Raw genomic sequence first — 18,707 nt, forward strand, 5'->3', positions numbered from 1 at the left:
TGAGATGCTAGACATACGCTGCCTTTACTACTAGGCTTGCACGCTTCGCACGCACGCCCCGTGCCCATGTCCAACTCGTTCTCAGGGTAAGTATTTTGTGGATCCCCGATATGAAATAACGTTCATCAACGGGCATATGCAACGAGCCCCTTTTTCGCCCGTCGCCCAATCTGTCATTTTTGTGCAAACCCGAGCAATCATAGGCTCGTAGGACGGCTGAATGACGCATACCATGCGCTTATCTCGAGGCCTCATTGAACAGGCGTGTCCATCTTGGCGTGTATATCTATGTGCTCCTACTCCATGTTTATGGCCCCCGTTTCCCCTCTCGTTGTTCTGTGTCCGTTTTTATATGACTTTATTCAAGACAGCCAGCTTCCGACGATTTCGTTACCGCAAGGCTGTTCGAGCGAATGAACGATCTGCGTTGGCCAAAAGCACTCAAAATGACCTTAGCCGACTAGTCCGCACTGCGGATCCGGCAGTTAGGAAGGTGAAACCTGTTCTAGTTTTCTGATCACGCCTGTATTCTGACGTATGATCATAGGCATTTGATGTAGAAATGCAGTCATTTTCGAAGCTGCATGCCCGTTATCTCGCAGAAAAGGAAAACCGAGAGCAACTGTAAGCCCTGCAGCATTATTTTCTTTTCCCCTTTTCGTGTAATTAATGCAGTGACAATAAGTGACTGGGATCGCATTAAATCGCCCAATGACAAGCAGGTCATTCCTTACAGTCACCTTCCACAGATTACTGGTCCAGAAGGCCTGTCCAAGTTGGCCGTTCTAAAAGTCAATGGGGGTCTTGGGACCTCTATGGGTATGATCCTTGAATTCCCCCCACATTTATGCTTACGTATTCTAAAGGCATCAGTGGTGCGAAAAGTGCTCTCGAAGTCAAGGACGGGCTGACTTTCTTGGACCTCATCGTGCAACAGGTCGAGTACTTGAATACAACACACAAGGTCGACGTGCCGCTCATCCTTATGACATCCTTCAATACACATGATGATACATTACGTATCATTAAAAAATACGTGTCCCAACGCATCAGCATAACTACGTTCAATCAGTCGCGGTATCCCAGGATATGGAAGGAGACGTTGCAGCCTTGTCCCAAGTATGCATCGGACGACAAGAAACACTGGTATCCTCCAGGCCATGGTGATTTGTACGAGTCGCTGGTGCATACTGGCGTGCTCGATCGTCTTCTTGCTGAAGGCAAAGAGTATTTGTTTGTCTCAAACTCCGACAATCTTGGGGCTGTGTAAGTCTTCACATCGCTGATGAGTCAAATGAGTAGCTCAATATTTTTACAGGGTCGACCAACGTATCCTCCAGCATATGATTGATAGCGATGCCGAATTCTTAATGGAGGTCACTGATAAGACCAAGGCAGACATTAAGGTTCGGTCTATATCTAAAGCTCCTTGAGGTGGTTGTTGATGTGTTGATGTTTCATTTATAGGGCGGTACTCTCATCGAGTACGATTCTTCCATAAGACTTCTGGAAATTGCCCAGGTACCTCCAGACCATGCTGACGACTTCAAATCAGGTAGTATACATCTTCCTTGACTTATCATTCAGCTCATCATGCGCAAGTCCGCAAATTCAAAATATTCAACACGAATAACCTATGGATCAATCTCAGAGGTATTTATTAGAGATTTATTCATTCAAGTGGGACGATCGTATTGATGGCTTATTTTCCAGCATTGAAGCGGATCATGGATGGAGGTGGCATAGACCTGGACATCATCATCAATCCGAAGATGACTGACAACGGACAAGCAGTGATCCAGGTTTGTTGTCCGTTTGGAATGCGATACGCGATCTCTGACTAGTAGCAGCTGGAGACTGCTGCAGGTGCAGCTATCAAACATTTCAATAACGCCCATGGCATCAACGTTCCCCGTTCACGCTTCCTACCCGTGAAATCCTGCTCTGATCTGTTGCTCATCAAGAGCGATATATACTCATTGCAAAATGGCCGCCTGGATATGAGCGAGAGTAGGATGTTCGGCAGCGTCCCGGTCATCAAGCTGGGTGACCACTTCAAAAAGGTTGGAGCATCCTTGGAGCTGGAATCATTATTTTGCTAATGGGCGCGATGCATGGTCAGATAACTGATTTCCAGCCACGATTTAAGAAGATCCCTAACATCATCGACTTGGATCATCTTACGGTAACGGGCGACGTCCATTTTGGTCGAGGGGTTACGCTCCGTGGTACTGTGATAGGTGGGCACCCATATTTTCTCTGCATTTGTTGAATGTGGCTAGAAATTTTATCATAGTGGTGGCGAACGAAGGTCAGAGGATTGATATTCCAGATGGATGCGTGCTAGAGAATCGTAAGCAGTGTCAGATTACTTAGTGATGTCATAGAGGCTGATGACACTTTACAGGTCTAGTTTCTGGGAATCTCAATATGACGGTGAGGCCATTCAAGTCTTCGCACTTCAACTTGACTCACTGTTAATTTTTGTGTAGGAACTTTGATCTATTATCCAAGTTACATTGTATGTTACCTTGACAAGGTTTCTGAGAGGAACTCTTGATTCGATGACGTACGGACTCTTAATCCTGACGTAGAATGATGTATCCGCGTATCTCGGATGCGAAGACTAGAGCTCTTCGCATCGATAAAACCAGGACAACTTGCGCCTTGTGGGGAAGTCGTCAGCGCGTAGAGGATATCATATCCTTCCCCTCATATTCTCACATCTAGTTCTTTCAATCTGTCATCTGCCAGTAGCTACGGACAAGAAGACAAGTCCTCAGTGTAACAATACGTGTCACGAATTCAAACTCCATTTTGTTCTCCCATGGCAAATCAAGCTAGTCAAGGTTGAACGTTGATGCCGATACAGGCGGCACTTCTCAAGTTGTAAACTCGCTCGAACGCTATTCATAACCTTTTGTTGACGTCAGATAGCGTAACGGTGCCAAGTTGCGCCACGACACCACATTGCATCGTGCCTCGTGCGATTTACTCCAGGTGGTCCAATCATGCACCGCTAGGCCACGTTCCAATCTGCATAACCCAACTTTAAACATATCGGCTCGGCCCCGTTCCGCCACAATAAACAGTTCAGTGCTAGTACTGAACGTCGTCAATTAGCGTACCCCACATCAACTCGGCCCCGACGTGCTCCCCTACTAGTGCTTTCATCTTCATCAATCGGCATGCCCCAACATCGAGCATATCAGTTCGGCCCCGTTCTTCGGCTAGCCGATGTGCTCACCAAAGATTCTAGTTTTCAGCTGACCATGGTCCATGTGAACCGGACTTCGGTCAAGGTCGAATGAAAGTACCGAGTCAAGGAAAAAATTAGCGCAGCTTTGCGGCACGTGATGGGTTTAGGCTCCACTGATAAAGGAAAACACTAAGTCAGATTGCTGCAAAAGTAAAAGTAGTTGGGTAAACACTATACTATCATGGAGCCAAAAGCCATCGCGAGCTCGTTGTCCACGATAGAAAGACAGTACAAAGACATGTTGAACAACAAAATCATGCAAGAGCGAGAAAAGAACAAACAGAAAAACAGTAAGATAAAAAGGAATATGCTATCTATGTATTGGTCCGTGCGTTGTTGTGAGGTTTCTTATTACAACTCCTGCAAAAGAAAAGAGCCATCAGCAGCAACTCAGGAAACCTAGTGCATCACTAACGATCATGTTCAAGTTTCCAGACAGTAACCCTGCGAGCAAGCAGAAATGTGAGATCAGGAGGTACGGAACGCAGAAAGACGTACTGTTCTCGAGAATACAGCCATCAGGGATATCGATACGCTGTCCCTCATTGGCAACGACTACGAGATTTTATCAGCAACTCCTATCAGATCAGCCAGCCTAGACTTACTGATTACAGTACCGCGAAGTGTCACATTTCGACCGAAATTCACATCACCTGTGACAGTCAAGTGATCGAGCTCGATAATCTTGGGAATCTTCTTGAAGCGTTTTTGGAACTGCTGAATCTTCTTGAAGTGGTCGCCGAGCTTGATCACAGGTGTGGTCTCGAACATTCGGCTCTCATTGAGAACGAGCTGTCCGTGTTGCAGCGAATAAATATCACTCTTGATGAGAAGCAAGTCGGAACATGATTTAACCGGCAAGAAGCGCGATCGTGGGACGTTGATGCCGTGGCCGTTCTTGAAGTGCTTAATAGCGGCACCGGCGGCAGTCTCGAGCTGGACAACTGGTTGGCCATCTTCGTTCATCTTCGGATTAATGATAATCTCGAGCTCCATGCCCTCAGTCTCCATGATGCGCTTGAGTGCTGAAAAGAAATTAATAATGTACGAAAATGAATGACTAAACGCCGGTACCTTTGAGGTTGATCCACAAGTTGTTGGTGTTGAAGATCTTGAATTTGCGCACTAGATATCACGTCAGAAGTGGAAGTATAGGGGCAAGCTCGTGAACCAACCAGACTTGAAGTCCTCGACGTGTTCTGATGGAACTTGCGCGATCTCAAGAAGGCGAATTGATCCCTGGTAGTCAATGAGAGTACCACCCTGTTGGAGAATGAGAGACCTATCAATGTATCGATCCAGGTACGTACCTTGATGTCGGCCTTTGTCTTGTCAGTGACTTCCATCAAGAATTCTGCTTGAGAGTCGATCATGTGTTGAAGAATCTTTTCATCGACACTAGAACCAAGCCCATCAGTTAAACACGGCGCAACGCGAACACCTCTTTGGTACTGACACTGCGCCCAAGTTGTCTGAGTTGGAGACGAAAAGGTATTCTTTGCCCTCAGCAAGCAATTGGTCCAATACACCAGAGTACAGCAACGCATTGTACAAGTCACCATGGCCGGGAGGATACCAGTGCTTCTTGTCATCGTCGGCACGCTTTGGGCAGGGAAGCAAGCTTTCCTTAAAGATCCGGGGGTATCGGGACTGATTGAATGTCGTGATGCGGAGTTGTTGATTTGCGTACTTCTTAATGATACGCAAGGTGTCCTCGTGGGTGTTGAAAGACGTCATGAGAATAAGTGGAACATCGACGCGGTTGCTCGTATTGAGGTGCTCAATCTGGCGCACGGTGAGGTCGAGGAAAGTCATGTCATCCTTGACTTCCAGTGCGCTCTTCGCACCAGTCATGCCTATTAACCATCAAAAGGACGTGTTGGAACCCACAACGTGGAACATACCCATGGAAGTGCCAAGACCACCATTTACTTTAAGCACAGCAAGTTTATTAAGGTTATTGTGGTCATGGGGTTGAGATAAACTGTCATAGGCCACAATCTGGTCATCGGCGGGGGACTTGATGCGATCCCAGTCTCTGATAAGAAGAAATTGTTTGAATATGATATATTTGGCCAAAAAGGAAGTGACGCACAGATCCACGCTTTTTGCGCGTTCTGAAAGATAGCGAGTAAACAGATAGAAGAATGATTGCATTTCGGTGTCAAATGCCTGCTGCGCATCAGAGATGGCGGACACGTGTAGGGTATGTGGAGCTTACCTTCTTGGCATGTTCATCGCAAGTGCTCACCAAATGGCTGATTTCATTACGCATTGACTTTGCTGCAACACCGGTTGTGGCTGTTTTGAAATCGATATGACTGCTGCCTTTAACGCGAGCGTTGAGATTGTCACGGGGAGATAAAGTCGCCATCGTTCTAGGATGTGTATTTAAGATATGCATGGGACGTAAAATAAAAGAACATACTTTGAACTTGGGATGACGTGTATCGGCCTTGTGGTTGTTGTGGACAAGTAGGGTTCTGTTTGAGCTCGTATGAGGAGACTCCTTGGTTTGTGGTGTCGTTTATAAAGTTCTGAACTGAGGTCAAGATTGTTGTGGAGACGGGGCGCGGACAAGTCCGAACCGAGAACGTTCTGCTCCTCCGGTATGAGCTCACACAACGATTTTCTTTGACTGGGTCGTCGTTCGTTGAACTCTCTACTAGTAATAGAAAATTTTGCTAAGGGTGAGGAAGGCGTTGGAGGGGAAGTTGAATGATGGATTGGCTGTAGACCAAGCAATTTCAGAGGACGGTAGAGGTCGTTATATGAAGTTGGGGACGAACGTGCTTGCATAAAATCGATAAAGGGACCCCGCGTCTCGCCGCAAAATGGATACTCCCAAGTTGCTGGGACAACCTCCCTGAACCTGGCTTTTATAACGAACACAACTAACTTTTCAGACAACTTTTACATATCGGGGTGTCTAAAGCTCTAGAACATATTTAGCCACCTGTCGGATCATCAGATCCCTTCTCCGGTGTTTGTGCTAGTGGTACTACGTACTACGTATCCCTTATCCATCCAGGCAGTGCCATCACAGCTGGGCTGATTCACAGCGCTAAACCCGTTCCCAACCCGAGCTCATCCGACCAAAACCTCAATAACTTTGCCATATTCGCCCAATAATATGTGTCAAGATTCTCTTTGCTAGACAAGCCTGAGGCAACGCCGGTCAAGCGCTGTAAGCTCACCTGTCAAATAAATTTGAACCAGTTGACTCAGATTCCCTGTTCACTTTGCGGATCAATTCTCACAACGTCAGTGTGTACGTATATGCATCACGGAAGGGCCAAGTATCGGAGTAGCCGTACTTTTCAACACAATGCTAACGTTCCTTAAAGTGTGCATACGCCATCTTATCAACGACTAGGGTGCCTTGTCGGGACCTTCCTTACCTGTCTCCATATATTTTCTTGCCATCGTCCCTTGTTGCCTTTTCGTGCCTTAGGCAAGCCAAGCCAATTATGTCCCATTTTTGGCTCAGCCACCGTTCCCGCGCTAGTTCAGGTGATCTTGGACAACATAAAGTGCCTTCAGGACGGTCAAAAACCTTTTGTCAGGTACATGACTATCTTCGGGGCGCGCATGTTCTGTCATTCAAAATGGAAGTCTGGCTTGATTGCCGCATCCTGTCCCTTTCATGCATGCTCGTCATTCGTAGGAATGACCACGCCTGTCAGTTCGGAGATTACGGTACCATTTGCATATTGCAGGGTAAAGTTTGCCTCAAGTTGGCTCTAAGAAATGAGACCGACGTCTATAGTTCCAAGTAATCAGTTGCTCAACTTTTACACATAAGTCGTAAACCACGCTTCACTATCAGGGTATCACCTAGCGACGAGCATCATCCCACCTCAGACGTGCGTTGTACACCATGCCGCAATGCAAAACGCCAGAAGAGGAGGCCACGCCACATCCACCATATCACTGAAAAAGCCGCGAAGGAGCCCTACCTCGTGCACTCTGCGGTTTGCCTTTGAGCACGGCAGGGACAGTGATATGCGTCTTCGCCGCCCTGGAAGATAGAAGACCAATGAAGACGAGGATCTGCCGCGGAATTTGTTGGAGTACGCCGGCCCTGCAGGCTTAGTCACAGGGAGAGGTAGCATTGGATCCTCGTCGCTATCTTCGCTGACACTTTGTCCGAGCGAACGTTGATATAACTCATAATCATTATTTCTACGACTGGGGCTGCGTTCGGAATACTTGGGCAGAGGAGAAACCTCGGGCTGGCGGTGTGTGTGTTTGTTGCCCCCGGCAAGAGTTCGGTGAGCATTAAACGCGAGAAGGCTAAGCACCGAGAGTAAAATGAAAGGGAGGTAGATATTCAGATAGATACCGAGCTGGTCCGGGAGGAAACAAGGTGTATCCAGAAGCGAAGGCGGTGAATTTGGCAATTGTGTCAGGGTCTCCATTACAGGGACTCTTGAAATCAATGAGAGAAGTTGAAATCCTGGTTGATGTATTCCCATTGCCATTGAAAACGATTTCACTGTGATTTCTCGGGCTGCGGTCGACCCAGAAGCGGATGGAAAAGGCAAGGGGTGTGAATATTCACAGTAGTCGTGATCATCACCACTGGATATGTAACTATCTTCAGTAATCGGTCTGCGTGCGAAACAGGGGGACAACGAACCTGAATATAAGGGATGGTCCGAGCGAGCGAAGCAGGAATTGCGATGCTTCATTAGACAGGGTGTTCTGGTACCCAAGGCCATGCCCCTGGCGGATGGTACCCCGTTCTCGCAGCGGACCGCAGTCTGCATCAAAGGGTCGAGCAAGAGGGATGTGCGTGAATAGCACAATCGGGCTGGCATGCTCATGCCCAGAAAACCGCTTCACGAACTCGACGGATCCTCCTGCTACGGCAGGCCAGTTGTCATATGAATACCCTCGGTCTGCGCGGACAACGTCTTCTTCGACCAAGCCGATTGCATTGATGAACAAAACAGTATGGTTGCCAATAGTAGTCTTGTGATTCAATGGTCCAAAATGGGAGGTGTACCTCGTTGCAGCTTCAAGAGAAAAGGAAAACTCTTCTCCGAGTCTGGAGATCCAAAAGATTTACAAGATTGCTCTAAACATGCAGAATTCATGACGCACCCTAGGTCATGATTACCGGGAAGAAAAAATGTCGGTATAGACAAATCTCTTAAATTGAAGATATCGAAGAATCGCGCAGCATATGGATTGTACCTTGTGAGTAAACGAGCAACCTCAGTCGCAAGCTGAAGTTCCGCCGCTTGAATGCAGCGATGAATTAGAGAAAACATACTCGCTATTCGACATGGTCGCACGACCGTTGTCCATGAGGTCACCCAGGAAAACAACGGCATGAGGTTGCATTCTATTTATCGTCGAGTGCCAACTCCTCCGGAGGTTGAGATCAATGATGAACTGGCCCAAGGCTTTCATCAGGAAGTTGCGGTTAGGATACGAGCGGTGGTCAGCGATTTGAGGGTCTGCTACCACTAATACGCGTGCGATACGAGCATTTGGTGCGTCGGGCTGACAATTGACACATAAGCATTAACTTGAGACCATATGACAGTACTTCACCTGGTGGGTATCGGGCCACTGACAATCATGTAAGACATGGTCGAACGTGCAAACCTCATACCAAAGGACGACTATTATCCAGGTTGCCCGAAGGCCGTTCACAACCATGTTGTGTGATGGAGGCCATAGGTTCAAGTTACGTAGATAACCTGGCATGGCGAACGATAGATCGAGCTAGCGGGCACTAAGCTCTGACTCACACCGATTGAGAGCAAAAGCTGTTCCTTGTTGTTTCTTCGTTATAATATGCACTGCAAGAAATTTTGTGAGAGACTTCCGAGTTCGACGACCAATAAGAACGGGCCGTACAACCAATTGCAATTGAAAGTGCGATTTAAGCTTGTGAGCCCAGTTACTGAGGAATCACTCGGTGGCGCCTATTAGTAGTAGAAGAGCGACTAATGTATTATGTCATTAATATTACGTAGTACCAGCGACTTGCCAGCGACTACGTAGTTACAAACGCTGCAGCGCTGAACAGCTAGTACTTAATCGATGGTAAGATTCCGGTGTGAACAGACACAAGTCATAAAGTGAAGTCTGAAATCATAAGATAGCATCTCGCAACCTCTCGTTCCCTCGGAAAATAACATGACCGAGGTCTCGAGCAAAGTGGGGCGCTAGATGGGCCACGCACGGCCTCTTGGTCTACGATGTACTGATCGGGAACTTGAAGTACTTCCAGTCGTTGCACCGGGAGCTGGTTGGCCAATCGTGGTGGATCTGGATTCAAAATCATTCATATGAATCGCATCCAATACTGGAGGCGCAGGTATTCGCCGTGATGTCCTGCACGAGTTACAAGTGTGAATAACAAGGTGTCCGTGCGATTTGGAATCTAGATATCACCGCGACTCGATAAGCAGGTACGAAAACGATGTTTACTCGACACTCACTCTTCACCCGTAAGATCGAGGAGGCTCCAGGTATCAACACGATATGACACCCCTTGCATATAACGCGTTTGACTGTTGGATCACTGCCTTCTATGAGTTCTACGATGGAAAGTGCGAAATGCATGTGCTCACATCTTGACATTCGTTTTTTGCCCCACAACTTTCATCGTGTCTATGTAACTCCTAGACAGATCCGCAGTGGACACGACCCTCTTTTGCCGGGTTTTCGGTGGGTTTTGGATATGGCTAGTCTCGCAATTGCTAGACGGAACCTGCGAGGGGCCAGCTGTCATGCCATTGAGGAGAACACTGGCTTGGTAGAGGAAGTTGAGACGTTGGATAATATCGCGATTACCAACCCTACTTGGGTTGGGAATATCGTCTTTGTTCTGTTTGCCCATTTGACCAGTTGAGCAGTTGGGTAGCTTTGAAGCGCCGAAATATTTGCCTTGACGAGTGTCTGCCGTCATTTCATTATAAATAAAATAACGTGAAGGCTATCAACCGACCTTAGCTCAGTTGGAAGAGCGCGAGACTGTAATGGATAAACAAATCATCTTGAGGTCGCCTGTTCGAGCCAGGCAGGTCGGACTATCGCGTCTTGTGTCTTTTTGTCACTTCAAGCTGTTATTTTGCCAAACGCAAGTATGTAGAACAAACTTACTACGTATACGATAATTAATGTTTACAGCATCGTGGAGGGGTATTTGTGTCTACATCTCTTTTCACTGATCTGAGTCCAGTGGTATTTGAGTGGACACCGATGCATCATCTAAACCAATAATACAGTTATATAACAATGGGAAGTGCAAAACGAGAGCCCTCAGTATGACCTGATAGACCGTACCATTGTCGTGATCATCACGTATTACGTCGGAGATAGCAAATTCGACAGAGTTTTCAAAGGTACACCCGGCCAAACTATTTCTGTCTCTGTATGGGATCGTGTTCAGCTCAATTCTGATTTACAGAAACACTCTCACAGAAATGATGTACGTGTAACGAACAAAAAAACTGCAACTGTCGTCGAACTCAACGATCAGGCTAAAGCAGTGGCGGATATTCCGATACGTTCATTGATTCGAATCGTGAAGTCGGTTGAAGGTGGATATCTTAGTGAGCGCCGTGGTTTGAATTTAGCTAGCTTGTGTAAACCCGTTCCAACAACCTCCTCCTGTGACAAATAGAGCTGCGTCTTCCACCAGCGTGGTGAATGCTTTAGAAATGAGTGTGACTAAGAACAAACGTAAAGTCACAAATGGGCCAGCCTTCGATAAATGCTGATGAGACTGCGGCAGCTGAACGATTATGAAACGGAAAACAGATCAACACGCAGCGGTATTTGATGCTCCCAAGCACACGGACATCGCACGAACTACTGAGGTCGGACGGCCTTTTCTGTTTAGCTCGGCAACATCCTCATCGAAGTCCTCTGCCAAGTGAGAAGTTTCGATCGCGAAGCTGACTGCTGCCAAGCGCGTGACTGGGGCAGTGGTATTATATGCAATGTTGGCGGAGGAAGCGCGGATGGAGACAGAAAATCAAATGGTATTTCTAAGAGTGTGGTTAGGGCTGCGGTGGAGCTCTGAGATGATGACAATGAGAGAAGAAGCTTATGGATAAGGAACGTGGGGTAACTTCTGTGGCAAAACCATGCACTCGTGATCGTTGGAGAGAAATTGCCAGCACTAGCACTTCGAACAACTTCTTTTTTGAAAAAATAATGCAGATGAGACTGGAACTCGACGATAGGAGTTCACAGATAGATTTCGAGGGAAAACTGGGTGTCATTTTAGAAGGGTAATTTGTGCGTGGATTTCGAGTCCCGAACTTCGATTATTTGACTGGATAGTATGTATCAACTTTCGGATGATGATAATCGACATACATGTCTCCAGCTACTAAGTAAACATTGTCAATAAGCAGCTACTAGGCAAAGAAAATTTGGTCATTTCCAAGTGCTTACAACGATGCAAAGTAGTATTTTACGCGATACCCATTTCCGATGACCCGGCCGTGAGCAACCCGCAGTTCTACTGCAATCGGGACTTCGCCAACGTGGAGCCAATCAGGTTAACAGCCCAGAAATCAGCCCATACAATAGCCGGCGTGTTGGAGGCGTAATGACAAAGAGACCGGCGGGATAGCTTGGTGATATATCTGCTGAGATGCAATACGAACGCTGCGCAACCACGATGAGACAATTAGAAAATCGCGAACACGGACCTTACACACGAATTAAAACACATGGCCAACTGTGCACCTATTTGGTTCTGGTAGGGATTTTTATTAGTACATGTTCTTGCGAGCATGAAGCGTCGACAGCTCTGTGAATTGTTTCCCTGCTCATGAGCTACGGACGAAACAATCGGCTAGAGATTGGTTTTAAGATATAAATCTCGGAGCACAGATAATGAATTCGCTTCTAGTGGTCATCGAGTGTTGACGGCGAAAGACGATGGACAAGAAAAGGTCCTATGGTGCGAATAGAATACGGATATATCAGCGAATACCCAAAAGATTACAACATTTCTATCGAGATTGTCAATGATGCTCTGAGTGCTCATCGTGGTGGCCATGACCGTGGCCCTCCCATGGATGCCGGAGGCCCTGCAAAACAATGTGTTAGAGACACGGAATAGCATTCAGAGGAGAAAAAGGATAAATACAAGAAGCTTAGGTCCGTCCTCACTGATAAGAAGTTAGCATACGACTGCAGATATAGTGTTGGAACTTACCGAGCACGATATAAAATGAAGAACCACATAGTGGCTCCAAGTGCTTTTGCAAGGAACTGGTATCTGAACCCGGGAAGATGAGGGTTAAAACCTGAAGCTGCAGACATATTGTGAGCGCAACAATGAGGACGAGCTGAACGTCACGTACGATGACTTCCACCAGCCATAATGAATGTTCCGGGTTGAGGGTAGTATTTGCATTTGTTTGTGAATCACTCATCTAGAAAAGCTTGACACCTATCAACGCCCACACCTCCAAGCCTCGCACTATCGCGTCGCTCGTTAATCCTGCTGCAATGGAAGTGAACAGCGGAAAACGAAAGCGAGAAGATGAACCGCTCCCGAGTATTACTTATCTCGTTGGAGATAGGTCTTTTGATAGACTTTTCAAGGGTACTCCCTCTATAACTAACTATAAGTGGCTTTGTACTCATCGCAGTATATACAGAACAATCTCTCGAAGAAATACAAACTGTAGTACGGCGAAAACTGCAGCTACCGTCAAACTCGACGGTAAAGCTAAAGCAGCTGCGTGGCGACAAGGTTATTGATTTGGATGACGGTAAACGCGCCAGCTCTGCGGTATGGCACCTCTTCTCTGACTCTCATTCTACTCCAGATGATGATTTCGATGCGTTCTCCGCGCGGGCAAGATTGATGAAGTTGGTTGATGTGGCAGTGGAGATATCAGTAAGCCCAATGGTTCAAGTGTAGTTGGCTCGTGTTTACCCGTTTAAGCAGGCCCCTCCTGCACAGGGGGACACATCTTCCGACAGCACGGTAGTTGTGTCAAAATCTTCTGAGACGGTCGTAGCGAAGAAGAAACGTAAAGCCAATAATGACCAGCCTCCTAAGGATGGCAACACGACTGTGGCACCCGAACCAAAGACTAAGAAACGGAAGACAGATAAACCCCCAGTGACTAAGCATACGGAGACTGCGCCAACTTCTGCGGAACCTGCGTCAGTCAGTGCTCCAGCAGAATTGTCACTGAAGCCCTCTGCGAAGTCCGAAGTCTTGATAAGCACCAAAGCGCCCCTCCCCACTGATGGAGAACCGCCGAAGAAGAAACCAAAAAATGCGAAGGCTGGGACGGCCAAGGATGCTGTAGAGAAGCCACCAAGGAAGACAAAGAAAGCGAAGGAGACCGAAAAGCCCACGGAGACCTCGAGCCTACCAATATCAGGTGATGATGCAGTCCCGGCTTCTGGTCTCTCAGAACCGCCAAAGAAATCATCAGGGACGAAGAAGATTGCCACAAAATCGTCGGCTCTTCAGTCTGGTAAGTATATGTTTCTTTTTCATACTTCTGGATGTTGAAAATTGTATCCTAAAAGCTGGAGTTGAGAAATCTGCGAACGATGCAGTTGACAGCGCAGCTGGCCCTGAAAGTACGCAGGAGTTGTATATATTGATTAAACGCATCTTGATTGACCACCTTCAGAAAAGAAGAAGGGCAAAGTGAAGGGTAAAGAAATTGAAAGTGAACCAGCTCCCGAGACACCCGGTTCGTCTTCGAGAGTCGTCAGAAGTTCCTTGTCATCAATGATTTTATCACAGCTCCGACAAAAGGCCGCAAGAAAGCTGCGATCGCGGGAGCTTCAGAAGCTCCAGCTCCGAAAGAAAGTGTGTGGTATCATACATTGATCCCGCGCTTTCTAATGTTCTACAGAGAAGACTAAGCAAAGCAAAGCAACAAAAGCCAAGGCTTCTGATGCAGATGGTGCGTAACTCATTCTGACAGCGGTCACCGTCTGACCAATGCTAGATCAATAGCTGGCCCAATTGTCAATCCAATAAATATTCAGGACATTGTGAATTCAATAGCACGTGCCTCGGAGGAGTTGGCTAAACAGAATAATACCAATACTGAGGTGAATTCGGTTAACACTTCCCAGCCGTCCATTTCACTGCCCCCCCCTGTAATTACGACCACGAAAGGTGGTGTGTCATCTATTCCGCTTTGCCATGCTTGCTCTGGTTCCTTTCATCCCCTGTATCAATGCCCAACGGTGTTGGCAGGCCAGGAAGCGATACAGAATAGAATTGAGGAATTGAGGAAAGCCGGGGCAAAGAAGTATCAAGTCACTATCAAAGATTTGGAGTCGTTGTTAAAGTCCCCTAGCGCTGCAGTGCCTTCCGCAAAACGCGGCGCTGCAGATACTGCGAAGCCATCACAGACTACGAAAGCAGATAAGGAGTCCCCACCTTCTTGGACGCCCCTTGTGCCAAGTCACTCGCTACTTTCAGAGGTGACTGTGGAGAGCCGCGACGAAGGAAGCAGTTCGGAGGAAGAAGACGAGATTGCTCAGGAACTGGAACAAGAACAAGAGGAGCATGGACCTGACCCCGGTCAGCGTTCGCTCGAAGACGTTGATTTGGACGCTATCATGCGAGGTCCGGGGCCAATGAAGCTTCGTAACTTGATCGATACCTTGGAGTCGAAAGAGGATGAATCAGACACCGAGAACGAAGGCGACGACATCGGGCCTCTGGAAGTGGAAGACGATGGCGAGAATGAGCGGAAATACCGTCGATTATCGCAGCGCTGGGTCAATTCATCTGAAGAGGAAGGGGATGAAGACGACGAGAGCGAGCAGCGCTCAATACCCCCGCCGACACAAAAGGTTTCCGAGCCGTTGCCTTCAACTGCCACACCAAAACCTTCTGCAGGTCCTGATGAGATGTCCAATACTACAGACCCGGCTGGAAGCAAGAAAGACGGTGTGCAAGGAGGTGCTTTTCACACGGATGCCACCCGTGTTTCTGTGTCAAAGGTTCAGGATAGCGACAATGACTCGGCCAAAGATGCTGGGGAAGCACCTGTGGCTGCAGACCTGGACAAAGCATCGGATACATCACCTGCCCGTGGTGCTGCGCTCTCTCGTAACAAAGTCGACACTAACGATGACCCTATTGAACCAGCCGACGATCTGATGGAATTCCAGCACGTGATATCATCTGATAATGATCCCATCGAAGTTATAACACCGCCAACTCAGAAAACTGCAAGACCACCTTCCCCAGCAGCCCACTCGACTCCAAAGTCCGGCGTATCAAAGAGGATGAAGAATCGACACGGGCAACTTCTCAGCCCGTCTCAGTTTCCTGTACGTGCTGATGAATCCAAGGTCAATGGATTCCAGAGAGCAGGCGCTGAGGGGAAGAAGAATACTGCCACTCGGACAGGCAATGATAAACCGTCGATCCGCGGCGGTAAGGGAGCAACACGGACAGATCTCCCTCGCATCTCTTCGCAACCAACGAAAAGGAGCACAAATTTGAACGGCCATGGCGTGACACCGTTACATTCGCAACCTTTACCGAAACCTCCAGCTTCTCTTGCCACATGGTCTTCCCTTCGTGTACCTTCGCCATCTATTTTGGTGGAAGATAGTTCTCCCATTGGACAGAGTGGCAAACTTGCTGGCAAAGCATCTGATCAAGACAGCCCGGGAGAACATTCTGATGATGATTCAGCAGGCAAAGCCGGCGGGTCACCTTTCACGTTGCCGGCGAGCCAAGTACCCTTTCCACACTCGCAGTACAAGGCATCTGTTCAAAAATACATGGAGGTAGTTCCGGACTCGGAATCTGAATCCGAGGCGGAGGCCGGAGGCAAGAAGAGGACGACGACGAATACTAAAACGCGCAGATCGATACCACCCTACCGCAGACTGACGGATATCGCGAGTCAAGCAACGCTTTTCTCGCAAAGTAATCCTGTCGCACCTCGTGCGGGCACCATAGTTAATGGTATGGGAGGGCAGGTGGATGATGATGATGATGACGACGATGACGACGATTCGTCATCCGAATCTGATAACGAGGGCCAGTCACATATCCCACAAGCGCAAAGGGCAGGGAAGCTCCGCTCGAAAAAGACTAAGGGACTTTTGGCGTCTATATTTTATTGACGATCTCATTCGCGGCCATCCATATTACTTTTTTCTTCTACATACTTGCGCTGATAGAGTCCGTTTCTCTTTTGTGTACAGTTAATGAAGCAAACAAGAGTATCCTAGGAAAATATACAGACTTGTCATCACCAATTCGCTGTCTTGAGTGACGAGCGGTGAGAATGTAGAAACACTAATATCCTAATGACTCGGTCCATGGTCGTGAGAGATAGAATCCTCTGACGGCACGAAGGATACTCGTGGGGTATCTCGAAACCCGCGGCTGAGCCCTCGGCTGCCCTCCAGAGTATGTCCAGCACTTGCTAGTGAGAAATTGATTCTCTCTCATTTTAGACGTACTTGGCTTTGAATATCAGGTCACTGGGCGATTTTGAGATTTTCAAATAGGAGTATAACATACGAATTAAGTAAACGATGATCACGCGCTTTTGCGACAAACAATGGCAACAATTCGCCAGGTTACTATATAAACACCGTCGTACTCATCTTTTTTTTTCACAGTTCCATCTGACAGTCAGCAATCTTCAGCTGCAGATCCCCTTTTGAGCGTTCAAGCTCGTCTATGATCTTCACCCAGAACACACGCGACGAGTAAGTCTATTGCTTATAAGCTCGATCAATCCTGCTGATGATTTCGACATTTAGCTACCTCGGCGACCTCGTATTCTCCCTCATCGGATTCTGATCAATAAATCATGTTTGCTCGATCCATCATTCGTTTACCAACAACTCTCTCCCGGGGTTTCGCAACACACACAGGCCCTCTCTCAGCCTTACCAGCAGTCTTGCACCTTAAAACAGGCCAGTCCTTCCATGGCCGTTCATTTGGTTCTCCCAGAAGCATCTTCGGCGAGACCGTCTTCTCAACGTCCATCACTTCTTGTATGTCGAAATATTGATCATCTAATGCGCGGCCTTCTCATAATCTCACCCTTTAGACACTGAGTCTATGACTGACCCTTCTTACCGTGGTCAAATTCTAGTATTCACCACGCCTCTCATTGGCAACTACGGTGTTCCATCCAACAACGCACCAATCGATTCCCAGGACGTTGGTGTGATCCTGGAGTCTCAAGGCATCCAATGCAGTGCTATTGTAGTAGCTGATGTCGCAGAAAAATTCTCTCATCATTCCGCGGTGGAATCACTAGCGTCATGGTGCCGCCGATCCAACATTCCCGCCATCACTGGCGTAGACACACGTGCAGTCACCCGCCTCCTTCGTGACCAAGGAACCACACTCGGTCGCCTTGCCGTTGGTACTGATGCTTGTGCTCCTGCACCTGCCTCCGAGCAATATTGGGACCCCGCAGTTGAGAACCTTGTTGACCAGGTGTCGACAAAGTATCCCTACCAGCTGAACCCTACTGGGGACATCAAGATCGCAGTCCTTGACTTCGGTGTCAAGGCTAATATTCTGCGTTCTCTCGTTCGCCGGAACGCTGCAGTCACGGTATTGCCATGGAACTACAATTTTAACACCATTCGTGACAAGTTTGATGGTCTATTCCTGACCAATGGTCCCGGAAACCCGAGCCAATGCATGGAAGCCGTTTCGATACTTCGCAAGACACTTCAGGAGTGGAACAAGCCCGTGTTTGGGATCTGTATGGGACATCAGATTATCGGTATGGCTGCCGGCCTTGAGGCATACCGCATGACGTTCGGCAACCGCGGGCACAACCAGCCTGTCCTTGCTCTCGCATCAGCAGGTTCCATTAAGGCTGGGAGGGTTTATGTTACCAGGTATGCATTCTTCAGTTATCATGAGTCATGGATGGTGCTAAATGGCGTCATCAGTCAAAATCATCAATATGCTCTTAAGCTGTCTGACCCCTTCCCGCAAGGCTGGGAACCATTCTTCATCAACTGCAATGACTCTTCTGTAGAGGGCATCAAGTCCACCCCTGAGTCCGGAAAAAAGGTGTGGGGTGTTCAATTTCATCCCGAGAGCGCCGGCGGCCCCCTCGACACAATTGAGGTCTGTTGTTATTAGTCGTCTAACTCGGCCGTTGCTAATTTATCGTGTAGATGTTCACGGACTTCGTCGATGAATGCCGTATGCATAAAGCAGAGAATGTCAAGATGCCTGTGGCCGCTACCATTGATGTTGCCAGCTTCATGGTGGAGCAGCCTGCCCGTGTCCAAGTTACTGCTTGATTGATCACTTTATTCTACCATAAAAAAAGTTCTCATTTATACGTGACCAGATACGGTGTACGATACTTATTTCTGAAGGTGATTGATGGGTCTTGTTTTGTACTTGTATTTCGTGGAATTCGCGATAGCTTGGCAATTGTATAATTTGTATTTTGTGGTTGGAAACTTG

The 18,707-nt window shown here is 47.7% G+C and overlaps 7 protein-coding genes and 1 non-coding gene across 8 annotated transcripts; 4 read left to right on the top strand and 4 right to left on the bottom strand.

Moving 5' to 3' along the window:
• Positions 1-66: 66 nt before the first annotated feature.
• F5147DRAFT_647680 (UTP-glucose-1-phosphate uridylyltransferase) lies at positions 67-2,501 on the top strand (the record flags this gene model as incomplete). Its single annotated transcript, XM_041433222.1, has 14 exons — positions 67-86; positions 376-493; positions 548-624; positions 686-819; positions 867-1,266; positions 1,319-1,406; positions 1,468-1,555; positions 1,588-1,653; positions 1,714-1,802; positions 1,851-2,063; positions 2,123-2,240; positions 2,297-2,353; positions 2,408-2,436; positions 2,493-2,501. The coding sequence occupies 14 exons, from the start codon at positions 67-69 to the stop codon at positions 2,499-2,501; spliced, it is 1,506 nt and encodes a 501-aa protein (XP_041299622.1).
• A 1,137-nt stretch (positions 2,502-3,638) lies between these two features.
• Positions 3,639-5,633, bottom strand: F5147DRAFT_563773 (UTP-glucose-1-phosphate uridylyltransferase; the record flags this gene model as incomplete). The annotated part of the gene is made up of 10 exons (XM_041430693.1): positions 3,639-3,703; positions 3,758-3,814; positions 3,865-4,284; positions 4,334-4,384; positions 4,435-4,522; positions 4,570-4,657; positions 4,716-5,115; positions 5,164-5,297; positions 5,355-5,434; positions 5,481-5,633. 10 exons carry the CDS (start codon positions 5,631-5,633, stop codon positions 3,639-3,641), a joined length of 1,536 nt encoding a protein of 511 aa, XP_041299623.1.
• A 1,355-nt stretch (positions 5,634-6,988) lies between these two features.
• Positions 6,989-9,213, bottom strand: F5147DRAFT_665447 (Metallo-dependent phosphatase-like protein). Its single transcript, XM_041435109.1, has 5 exons — positions 8,825-9,213; positions 8,541-8,773; positions 8,369-8,461; positions 7,902-8,312; positions 6,989-7,843 (listed from the first exon to the last, which is right to left on the bottom strand). Exons 1-5 carry the CDS (start codon positions 8,978-8,980, stop codon positions 7,120-7,122), a joined length of 1,617 nt encoding a protein of 538 aa, XP_041299624.1. The 5' UTR covers positions 8,981-9,213; the 3' UTR covers positions 6,989-7,119.
• F5147DRAFT_665450 (RNAse P Rpr2/Rpp21/SNM1 subunit domain-containing protein) lies at positions 9,205-10,150 on the bottom strand. Its single transcript, XM_041435110.1, has 4 exons — positions 9,853-10,150; positions 9,721-9,803; positions 9,477-9,662; positions 9,205-9,444 (listed from the first exon to the last, which is right to left on the bottom strand). The coding sequence occupies exons 1-4, from the start codon at positions 10,119-10,121 to the stop codon at positions 9,371-9,373; spliced, it is 612 nt and encodes a 203-aa protein (XP_041299625.1). The 5' UTR covers positions 10,122-10,150; the 3' UTR covers positions 9,205-9,370.
• Positions 10,151-10,224: 74 nt separating this feature from the next.
• On the top strand, positions 10,225-10,311 carry F5147DRAFT_t6. The gene has a single exon. It is a non-coding gene; the product is annotated as a tRNA-Tyr (tRNA).
• Positions 10,312-12,264: 1,953 nt separating this feature from the next.
• F5147DRAFT_564303 (uncharacterized protein) lies at positions 12,265-12,565 on the bottom strand (the record flags this gene model as incomplete). Its single annotated transcript, XM_041430717.1, has 3 exons — positions 12,265-12,330; positions 12,390-12,411; positions 12,459-12,565. 3 exons carry the CDS (start codon positions 12,563-12,565, stop codon positions 12,265-12,267), a joined length of 195 nt encoding a protein of 64 aa, XP_041299626.1.
• Positions 12,566-12,661: 96 nt separating this feature from the next.
• On the top strand, positions 12,662-14,517 carry F5147DRAFT_122264 (uncharacterized protein). Its single transcript, XM_041428137.1, has 8 exons — positions 12,662-12,851; positions 12,907-13,020; positions 13,078-13,148; positions 13,200-13,740; positions 13,796-13,849; positions 13,903-13,965; positions 14,019-14,181; positions 14,227-14,517. The coding sequence occupies exons 1-7, from the start codon at positions 12,755-12,757 to the stop codon at positions 14,138-14,140; spliced, it is 1,062 nt and encodes a 353-aa protein (XP_041299627.1). The 5' UTR covers positions 12,662-12,754; the 3' UTR covers positions 14,141-14,181; positions 14,227-14,517.
• A 2,344-nt stretch (positions 14,518-16,861) lies between these two features.
• Positions 16,862-18,703, top strand: F5147DRAFT_750120 (carbamoyl phosphate synthase small subunit). The gene is made up of 5 exons (XM_041440153.1): positions 16,862-16,969; positions 17,024-17,260; positions 17,317-18,124; positions 18,179-18,359; positions 18,410-18,703. The coding sequence occupies exons 2-5, from the start codon at positions 17,074-17,076 to the stop codon at positions 18,536-18,538; spliced, it is 1,305 nt and encodes a 434-aa protein (XP_041299628.1). The 5' UTR covers positions 16,862-16,969; positions 17,024-17,073; the 3' UTR covers positions 18,539-18,703.
• The last annotated feature ends 4 nt before the right edge of the window (positions 18,704-18,707 follow it).

This window comes from Suillus discolor, assembly GCF_016758755.1.
Source record: "Suillus discolor strain FC423 chromosome Unknown F5147scaffold_2, whole genome shotgun sequence".
Taxonomy (NCBI): Eukaryota; Fungi; Basidiomycota; class Agaricomycetes; order Boletales; family Suillaceae; genus Suillus; species Suillus discolor.

Excerpts from the sequence above, each read along its gene's own strand:
- F5147DRAFT_750120 (XM_041440153.1), top strand. The coding sequence starts at position 17,074 with ATGTTTGCTCGATCCATCATTCGTTTACCAACAACTCTCTCCCGGGGT. Across the intron at positions 17,261-17,316 it reads CTCAACGTCCATCACTTCTT|ACACTGAGTCTATGACTGAC; the intron begins GTATGTCGAAAT and ends CTCACCCTTTAG. Across the intron at positions 18,125-18,178 it reads GGGAGGGTTTATGTTACCAG|TCAAAATCATCAATATGCTC; the intron begins GTATGCATTCTT and ends TGGCGTCATCAG.
- F5147DRAFT_665450 (XM_041435110.1), bottom strand. The coding sequence starts at position 10,121 with ATGGGCAAACAGAACAAAGACGATATTCCCAACCCAAGTAGGGTTGGT. Across the intron at positions 9,804-9,852 it reads CAAAAAACGAATGTCAAGAT|TGATCCAACAGTCAAACGCG; the intron begins GTGAGCACATGC and ends CATAGAAGGCAG. Across the intron at positions 9,663-9,720 it reads CTCGATCTTACGGGTGAAGA|ATTCCAAATCGCACGGACAC; the intron begins GTGAGTGTCGAG and ends GGTGATATCTAG.
- F5147DRAFT_122264 (XM_041428137.1), top strand. The coding sequence starts at position 12,755 with ATGGAAGTGAACAGCGGAAAACGAAAGCGAGAAGATGAACCGCTCCCG. Across the intron at positions 13,850-13,902 it reads CAGCGCAGCTGGCCCTGAAA|AAAAGAAGAAGGGCAAAGTG; the intron begins GTACGCAGGAGT and ends GACCACCTTCAG. Across the intron at positions 13,966-14,018 it reads ACCAGCTCCCGAGACACCCG|CTCCGACAAAAGGCCGCAAG; the intron begins GTTCGTCTTCGA and ends ATTTTATCACAG.
- F5147DRAFT_665447 (XM_041435109.1), bottom strand. The coding sequence starts at position 8,980 with ATGCCAGGTTATCTACGTAACTTGAACCTATGGCCTCCATCACACAAC. Across the intron at positions 8,774-8,824 it reads AGTGGCCCGATACCCACCAG|CCCGACGCACCAAATGCTCG; the intron begins GTGAAGTACTGT and ends GTCAATTGTCAG. Across the intron at positions 7,844-7,901 it reads GGACCATCCCTTATATTCAG|TGGTGATGATCACGACTACT; the intron begins GTTCGTTGTCCC and ends TTACATATCCAG.